This window comes from Octodon degus, unplaced genomic scaffold, assembly GCF_000260255.1.
Source record: "Octodon degus isolate 3935 unplaced genomic scaffold, OctDeg1.0 scaffold00126, whole genome shotgun sequence".
NCBI classification, from domain to species: domain Eukaryota; kingdom Metazoa; phylum Chordata; class Mammalia; order Rodentia; family Octodontidae; genus Octodon; species Octodon degus.
In genome coordinates this window covers 7,652,374-7,662,637 of record NW_004524702.1, presented here as the reverse complement: position 1 = coordinate 7,662,637, position 10,264 = coordinate 7,652,374, and the positions used below count along the sequence as shown (strand labels likewise).

Sequence of the window (10,264 nt, the reverse complement as noted above, 5' to 3'; positions counted from 1 at the left end):
ATCCTACTTCTTGAAACTTTCTCTCTTTGCGGCCAGGGAGATGGCTCAGTGGAATGACCACTTCCCTGGCAACCGCAAGGGCCTGAGTTCAATCCAAAAAAAAAAAAAAAAAAAAAAAAAAAAAAAAAGAAACTTTCTCTCTTCTTTATCTAACTGATCTTGATCTCCCCTAAGATTTCGCTTTCCTGGTTCTTCTCCAATTTATATGACCCTTGTGATCATGTTCTCTAGCTTCTACTCAGCCAAACTTTAGAGCCGCTTTCCCCAGCACACCTTAGCTATACGATCAAACTCATCCACATCTACAGCTTGCAGTACCATGTCATATGAATGACTCTGAAACCTGTACCTTTAGCAACTGCTTTTCAGATATCTACACATACAACAAGTCTACTAAAAGCAGTGTTAGCACTGGAAAGGAAATACTGTTGCTTGAGAGCTGTCAAAGATTGGATGAATTGCCATAGGAAAGGGAAAGGAAGTAATTCAGAAATAAGAACTGCAGCAACAAGGTCTTAAGTAAGAGAGATGATCAAAAACTTATTTGATTTTTTTAAGCAGCCTGGGGACATAATTAAAGAAAACAGATCAGCTAAATTAAGCCAGGCTTACAGGATAAGTGAAAGAAAAACTGGAAAACAAAGAATTAAGGATGTCAAGACTAAATTTAAAGGGCTGGCCAAATAGCTCAGCGATTTAAGCACCTGCTAAGGCAGACACAGCAGCTGGGGTTCTGTTCCCCAGCATGTTGTGCCAGCCCCACCCACAGGGCACACTGAGAGGGCAATTGAGACTGGGCATGGGGGCACACCTATAATCCCAGCTCTTGGAAAGCTGAAAACAGGAGGATCACTATGAGTCCATTCTATGTAGTGAGACCCTGTAGACCCTGTCCTAAAATACAAAAAAAAAAAAAAAAAAAATTAAAACTACTGCCATACAGGGGCTGGGGAGATAGCTCAGCGGCATAAGTGCCTGCCTGGCAAGTGCAAGGTCCTGAGTTTGATCCCCGGTACCAGGGGTCGGGGGGATGGAGGACCAGTTTTGGGGCCAGGGAGATGGCTCAGTAGAATAAGAGCTTTCCTGGCAAGCACAAGAGCCTGAGTTCAATCCCCAGTTTTGCAAAAAAAAAAAAAAAAAAAAAACTACTGCCACACAACAGAGGTACCAATTTCCCCCAAACTGATATGTGAGACCCCTATCAAATTTCAGTTGATTTGTATGTCTACGTGTGTAAACCAATACCTAGTTCTAAAATTTATGTGGAAATACAAAGACCAAGTATAAGCAAGGCAATGAGATATACAACAAAAGTGACACCACAGACAATACTCCTTTCAGTAAATGGTATCTAGCACATGCACACACACACACACACACACCTTTCAAACAATTATAGATTTAAATGTGAAGGGTAAAACAAAATTTTTAGAACAAAATTGATAATATCATCATGACCTTGGAACTAGCAAAAAAAAAAATTTTTTTTTTTTTTTAGGGGGGCATGACTGAGAATCAAACTCAGGACCTTGCAATTTCCTGGCAGGCTCTTATGCCACTGAGATATATCGCCGGCCACAGAACTAGCAAAATTTTAAGATATACACACACACAAAAAAAAAAAAACAGAAAAATTTAATAAGCTAAACTATATTAGGAACTTCTTTTGCCAAAAGAAACTATTAGTAGAATAAAAGATATCTTACGAAACAAAAGACAGTACAATAAATACACCTAATAAAGAAAGAGCTTGTACCTTTATATAAAAGAACTCTTATAAATCATCTTCTTAAAAATAAAACAGAAAGGCTGGGGAGATAGCTTGGCAGTCTAAGCACCTGCCTAGCAAGTGCAAGGACCTGGGTTTGATCCCTGTACCACATGCCATGCCAGCCCCAGAAACCCGGGTGCACTGTGCCAGCCACCAAAACTTGGCATGGTGGTGCACACTTGTAATCCCAGTGCCAGGGAGACTGAGACAGGAGGATCACTACAAATCCAAGCTGTGTAGAGAGAGCTTGTACCAAATAAATAAATAAAATAAAAGCAGAAGCTAAAGATATGGAAAGGCAATTCATAAAGCAGATATTCTAATAGCCAAGACATACATTAAGGTGCCCAACTTCACCAGTCTTCAGGAAAATTCAAATTAAAACCAGGGTGTAATACTACTATATATCTATAACCATGAAAGACTAAAGTGAAAAAAGACAGAAAAATTCAAAAGTTAACAAGTGTACAAGTAACCAGAGCACTCATGTATTGCTCATGGGAGTATATGTCAGTAACAACCACTTTGAAAAACCATAGCAGTATTCACCACACCTGATGACTTGACCGCAATTCTACTCTCAAATATATGCCCCCCCCACAAGCATGTGCGCATGTGTAAATACAAGATGTGAATACAAAAAGGTATGAATAAGAATATTCTCAGCAGGGGGCCAGGGAGATGGCTCAGTGGAATAAGTGCTTCCCTGGCAAGCACAAGGGCCTGAGTTCAATCCCCGGTTCCGCCAAAAAAAAAAAAGAATATTCTCAGTAGCACTCTTCACAACAGCCAGAAATTGGAAACTTCACAAATGTCTATCAACAACTGAATGAATAAATAATTAAGTATGTGTGTGTACATGTATGTATATTTTATAGCAACATAAATTAATTAGCAAAAATATGAATAGGCCTAAAAACAAAGATGAGGACAGTAAGTCAAATACAGAAGAGTACCTATCTCATGTACACTGACAAAAGTGCACTATTCCATGTATATAAAATTCAAGCAGACAAATGAATCAGAGCCAGCAGGATGTAGAATAGTGACTATTCAGAGGTTGGGTGCTAAAAGGACACAAGAGTTGCTTCTGGGCTGCCAGGAAGATTTAGCTCCTTCTTCTGGATTCTGGTTATACAGGTTGTCCATACTGTGAAGATTCACTGTGCTGTACTCTCATGGCCTGTGCATTTTCTGTGTGCATGCTGTACTTCAACAGAAGAGTTTAAAAGACATTTCTTGCTGAAGAATCCAACAGTGAGATTGAAGTAAACTGCAGCTATGCAGAGGCTCAGAGACTAGAAGGATTGAAAGATTTGGTCTTGATGAGGACAAAGAATAACTTTACTGAAGTAAAGGAAGGGAGGTGCTATGGTTAGAGAATGAAATTTCAAAATTAAAAACTTCAAAGGCAGCACCATTTCAAAGAACAACAAGGCCTAGTAATTTTATTCCATGCCCTAAGTTCTAGGATCTCAGATGTCCCAGTAATTTCTAGCTTTCTATTTTCTTTTAAATGTCTTGATCACCCATTTCTTCACAGCCTTCCTTCAGGTTGATATTAATGAACATTATAGAATACATGCACCCACATAGCCTGGAGCAAGGGCTTATTTACACTTCTGAGCTTCACTTAAAAAAATCATTTTAATATTCCTCCCTCCTTACAGTCTTCATTAATGCTCTACAACTGAAATTATTTGTCTTTCACCTATCTGCCTGCCTAGTTCCCTGGAGGTAGGAAGACTGGCCAACTTCCAGTCACATTTCCCTCTCAAACACTTAGTCATATAATTTTTATAATGCCAGCATCTAACACCATAACCCAAATATACAAAGCACCCAATACATGGAGAATGATAACAGCATTATTTTCTTGGTAAACCAATAATGACAAGACTAACTGGTATCAGAGATAAGAAAGCTTATGCAAAGACAGTCTGTCTTCATTACAACCACAGTCCCATTCATATGAGCATTATTTTCTGTATCCACATTACATAAAAATGTACAAATATGGTTTCATACACAGTCCTCTGGGATTGTTTTTATTTCATGCTTAGTAAGATAATTGAAATGAGAATGTGATTATGACCATGTTAATAAAACTGACTAAAATTAATCTCTTCACTTCTAAATGAAAGCTTTTATCTACATTAAAAAATAATAAAGGCCATTTCCCTGTAATGCAATACTTTATAGAGGGCCCAATACCACCTCTCAACACTAAAAATGCTTAAGCCTTAACATAGATCACACAGAAAATTTCTGAAAATACTGTACATTCAAAGTGACAGCAACATCAAACTGATAACAAGAAAACCAGAAATCAAAGCCACAGAAGAAAAACGACACAATTCATAAAGAAACTAGTTTGCATCTTAGGAGGCACTGCCTACAACCCCAAAAATACAGGTAAGGAACAGAAGTCCAACTCAAGAGTTACAGCAGCAGTGGCCATCTCTACTGGCGGAACCTTTGCAGCCTTTTCTTTTGGGAAACAAAATAACTATTTTGATCTGAAATAGATTTATACATAAAAAAATCTTTCTCAAATTAGAAGCTGAAGTCTCTAAAAAAAGTCTTAAGCAAGTTTTCAAAAGGTGAAAAAGACTGAAGAGAAGAGCTGTCAGCAGTACCCAGAAACTGGCATACTTCAGCCACATACTCCCCCAGAGTTCCTTTTCATCTACCAACTCACAAAAGAGTAACACCATTTCAAAGCTGAAAAACTCTTTACTAGAAATGGCATTCATAAGTCAAATAGTGGAGGTTTGGTTTCCTTCATGTAGAAAAATGAAGAATGTCACTATGAGGTTGCAAGATGCTCTTTAGTATCAAAGGATGAGCTGTCTGAACATGACTGGTAGAGATAATGAATCATTATCAACACCTAATACAAATCTCAGAAGTGATATGAATGTAATATTTCAATTCACTTAATAAAACATATTTATTGAATCCAATGGATTGAATCCAAGGTTTCCTGCATGCTCAGCATGCACTCTCTAAGCTATACCTTCCAGCCCGAATTTTTTAAGTCTACCAAGGATTAGGCATTTAGCTGGCCAGAGACTGTAACAACGAACAATCTAGACCAATGCTGGCCAACAAAACTTTCTGCAGTGATGGAACTATTCTAATATCTATGCTGCTCACGATAGCACACATCACCTACATGAGGCTATTGAGTATCTGTGATGTGACTTATGTCCTAACATATAGAATTATTTAATTATAAATAATTTAAGCTTTAAATACACGTCATTAGTGGTTTCCATACTGGATACCATACATGTAGTTATTTATACTATAACCCAAAAGTACCAAAAATCAATGCCACAACATGATAATGATCATTTACTTACTTCATTTAATATGCTTTCCAGTGTTGGAGGAGTATCAACTTGAGGGATATCAAACTCCTTGTCATCAATCTAAATAAAGACAAAAAATTAATCCCCGTAATACAATGGTTTTCCTCTTAAAATTGTGAGGGTATTTTAACCAACTATCAACATAAGATAGTCTTAATACAAAATTGATCTAGCAGTCAATTCAGTAACCCACAATGATAAGAGTCAGATCCAAAGATTATAAGAAGGGCTAGTGAGACAGCTCAGTAAGCTAAGATGCCTGCTTAGGCAAGCTCAGACAAATGCACAGGGAACACAGTTAGATTTCTGGCACCACATGCAGTGCCGCCCCCAGGGTAGGCTGAGCCAGCCACACAAAAAAAAAAGATTATAGGATTGTTACCTTTCTTATCCATACAAACAATGACACTCAGTGCACACGGGTGCACTGGACTGCATTATCAAACGATCCTTTTCAGACAACTTTTTTTTTTTTTGGAACCAAGGATTGAACTCAGGCCCTTGTGCTTGCCAGGCAAGTGCTTATTCTACTGAGCCATCTCCCCAGCCTCATTCGGACAACTTCTGTTCAAGGTCTTCTGCATCAGCTTTCTTCAACATGACAAAAAATTGTATCTTATGACAACCCCTAATCTCCTAAATTTTGAGCTGTCATAAGTGATATGCTAAAGCCTGATATCATATTTCTTAAGTTATTTCATAAGTTATAGTAACCTAATTAAGTCAAATAACTTGTTAATATCATCACAGAAATCCATTAACATAGTATTTAATCATTAGAGAAAAGTTGCTATACAAGGTAAGAATTCTAAATCGACCACTAGCTCTCTGACTTTGAGTAGTCATTTAACACAGCTGTACACAGTATCTTCCACTATAAAATGGATTATCACAGAACTCTAAGTACTGTGAAGCTCAACTGACAACATGAATCAAAGTATCCTATAAACTGTAATAAACTACACAAATGAAGAGGGACAGTATCTCATAAAACTGTACACAGATGCATACTAACCCATACAAAAATAATAGGCTGACAGTGTTTGGATCATAAAACACACTACAATCAAAACTCCAGTTAAAAATAATCATTTGATAAAAGCTGAAGTGTTACCAAATCATTTCTCAGTTCCAGTTCTTTGTCCAGATCTATGTAAGAGAATTTTGAAAGTGAAGCTTCTAGATTGAAAGACTTATTCAGTTCTTCTTCAGTAGTAGTCTTGACAGAGAGATCTTGTTCCACATTGTCATGGTCTGGCTCATTTTCCATATTTGCTTTTAATAGCTGTATTCAATCACTCCAAGCATGTGTTTGATTGTTTTGTTTTTGGCTTTAGATCATAATGATCTGAAGATCTCTTTAAAAACAAAAAATAGAAAGAAAAAGAAAAAATCATTTACATTTCCTTTAGTCCACTGGATATTCCAAAACTTAGATGGTCAGAAAAACTTATTTGCTTATCTGATTATAGACAAAGAGAAATCAATACTGTGGTACAGGTTGTTGTTGAACTTGTTACCTTTATAGTCATGAAAGGCAGGCTTGGCCATTAGACCTGATTCCAGCTAGATTTATGTACTTACCAACATGAGGGTAAATTGGTGCCAAAAGCTGCAATGAAGCAAATAACTCCTTCCCTACCTTCCCAAACCTCAGAGTAGCTCTCCAGTCCCCTGGAGATAAGTATATATAATAGCTTCATTGCTGGCACTCACTTGGGGCCACAAATAACTTCAGGAGTTTAGTTTAGACACCAACAATAGGAATCAGTTAACCTAAGGATTCAGATCTATTGAAAGAAGAGACAATGAACTGAAGATAAAATAACTATCTGTGGTTTCTGGAAGAAAACTAGTCACAAAGAAATAGACATTTTCAGAGAAAAATGAAATACTGAAAAATCTAGAAACTTGTCGGCCACATAGCTCAGCGGATTAAAACATCTGCAAGCAGGCACAGGGGCTAGGGGTTCGACCCCCCCGGGCATACCGTGCCATCCCCACCCCTGGGGCATGCTGAGACAGCAACTGAGACTGGGCATGGTGGCATGTGCCTGTAATCCCAGCACTTGAGAGGCTGTAAACAGACAGATCACTGTGAGTCCAATCTAGTAGTGAGACCCTGAACACCCTGTAGACCCTTCCCTAAAATAAAAAACTAGAAACTGTATTTTATATGTTTTATAGCTTTAAAGAGCTTTTAAAGTTTTTCAAAAAAACAAATAATCTTATACACTTGTACAATTTATAAAAATACACATTTTTAAAATTCTTATACATTTAACAAATTTTTTAATATTTTAGAATAATGTTTCAATAAGGCTACACATTGCCAATTTTTTAAAAACCCACTTAGCTTTGCATTTAGAATATGAAAATAAAAACAATGTCATAGGGACACTGATAATAAAAATAAAGTCATATTGTTCCTAGACCTAGGTGTTTTCTGTAATATAGTATTCTCTTTCCATGATTTCAGTTACCAGAGGTCAATCATGATCTGAAAACATAAAATGAAAGATTCCAGAAATAAAGAATTCATATTAGCCAGTGCTTTGTTCTGGGTAGTGTGCTGACATCTGGTATCATGCCCCCATCCCACTGGGAAGGTGAATCACCCCTGTCCAGTGTATCCATATTGGACATGCTACCTACCCACTAGTCACCGACTCATGTGCTGGTGATCTGATTGACTACCATGGTATTGCACTGCTTCAATTTAAGTAACCCATATTTCACTGAATAGTTGCTCCCAAAATACTACAGTAGTGGTCCTAGAAATTTGGAAATGTGAAAAAGAAGCCATAAAGCACTTCCTTTAAGTGAAAAGATACAAGTTCTTCACTTAATAAGGAAAAACAAATCATATGCCAAAGTTATTAAGATCTATGGTAAGAATGAATCTTTTACCTGTGAAATGGTAAAAAATGAAAAAGAAAGTTGTGTTTTACTGTTAAATCTCAAATGACAAAAGTGTGATAAATCAGTCACCTCATTTCACCACACCATGTACCATGTAGGCAACATATCCAATCACATCATTATAAGAGCTACATACAATACAGAAAGATATTTTAAGAAAGATCACACATCACTTTTATTATAGTATATTTTTCTAATTGTCCTACTTTATCATTGTTGCCGTCAACCTCTTGCCATGTCTAAAGTATAAATTAAACTTTATCATTAATATATATTTAAAAACATTGTATAGAGTTGGCCCTCCATATCCAGGGGTCCCACATCCATCAAATCAACCAACCACAGGCAGAAAATACTGCACTGAACATATATAGACTGTCATTTTGCCCTTATTCCCTAAACAACACACCATAACTATTTACAAAGCATTTACATTTTGTTAGCCATTACAAGTAATCTGGAGATGATTTAAACATACACAAGAGAATGTGAGAAAGGATGTATGCAAAGATTAAGCTATTTTGTATAAAGGATTTAAATGTCTGCAGAATTTGGTACTATCAGAGGATCCTGAAACCAATCACACTTTGGACTGATAGCTGTACAGGGCTTGGTACTACTGGCAGTTTCAGACATCAACCAGGGGTCTTAAGTAAGTACTACTGTACCACACAACACAATACTCGGTGTGAATGGTTTTCAAACCACACAGTGCCCTCAGGGGTACAAACACCACTACTACCATGAACCCTAAGCCCCACAGAGAACTCTTCTAACTACTATTCCTTAGAGACTTGAAAGAAGAAAACAAAGGGGTGTGGTGGCACAGGCCTGTGATCCCAGCACTTGGGAGGCTGAAGCAGGAGGAAAGCTAGCATAAATGAATTTAAGGCCAGCCTTAACTACATAGCAAAACCCTGTCACAAAAAAAAAGAGAAGAAGAGGGGCCAGGGAGATAGCTCAGTTGAGTAAGCACTTTCCTGGCAAGTGCAAAGGCCTGAGTTCAATCCCTGGCTCCACAAAAAAAAAGAAAAGAAAAAGCTGAACCATTGGATTTACTTAACTTTTTTTTTTTTTTTTCTGTTTGCCTATTTATTTATTGGTCGGCCTGGAAATTCAACCCAGGGCCTGTGCATGAGCTGCATACATTTCAAACTTCAAATTTTTTAAAATCTTGATGAGGGTCTTGTTAAATCTCTATGTTGCCCAGGCCGGGCTTGAGCTTTGGATGCCCTGGCCTCAGACTTTCAGACTGCTGGTATTGTAGTCAACAAAGTTAGTCACAAATATTACAGGCCATTAAACAGGGCTGGACCATCAGCACAGAAGACAGCTGTGGCTGGCGGCATTCACTGAAGGCCAGGCGGGCCTGGCCTAGGACCTACTTAACTTTTTAAAAGCAAACTAAGATTAGATGTTCTAAGCAATATGCCTGAAACTAACAATTTAATACATAGAAACTCATTTGTCAGTACCTGTAATTAATCTTACTTCCTTCAATGTTTCATTTCTATCACAAGAAATGAACAGCTACTATGTATAAGACATGGAAACTCACACTTCTGTTACACTTGGTACATTACCAATGCAGACTTCTTTTTTCACATAGTACAGGAAACAGACCCTAATTTTCTGTCATATAAAATGCATACTACCAAATATGTTCCTATAAGACATTACGGAGAACACACTACACCTGGCAACATTTGAAAGTATCTTTCCCTGCTTAGGCAGATGCAGGGGTTGGGGGCTTGATCCCCCACCTGCCCTGCTCCAGCCCCACCCCCGGGGCATGCTGAGACCATGAATGAGACTGGGGATGGTGGCTGGCATATTCCTGTAATCCCAGCACTGGAGAGGCTGAAAAACAGGAAGGATCACTATGAGTCCAATTTATATAGTGAGACCTGGTAGACCCTATAATAAATACATTTTTTTTTAAAAAGTATCTTTCCAACAGCAGGTACTAAATGCACTGCTCCCTTGCAATGAGCCAAATGCAGTAGAAGTAAGAGCATTTATGCTCCTTTCTTCACAAAAGACTGAACTGGCTTATGAAAAATTATTTTCATTTATTTATATTCTTTAAAAAGAGTACAAATTGGGCTGGTGAGATGGCTCAGTGGTCTAAAGCACCTACTTAGAACAAGCTTAGCAAAGCACAGGGACCACGGTTCAATCCCCCAGCACCACA

The 10,264-nt window shown here is 37.7% G+C and overlaps 1 protein-coding gene across 1 annotated transcript in view; it reads right to left on the bottom strand.

The window, feature by feature from the left end:
• Vps8 (VPS8, CORVET complex subunit) overlaps nt 1-10,264 on the bottom strand; it is a 241,770-nt gene that overhangs the window by 220,075 nt on the left and 11,431 nt on the right. Inside the window, 2 exon segments of the mRNA XM_023700650.1 lie at nt 5,140-5,208; nt 6,263-6,506. Of these exon segments, the coding sequence (XP_023556418.1) occupies nt 5,140-5,208; nt 6,263-6,418 (225 nt within the window). The 5' untranslated portion in view covers nt 6,419-6,506.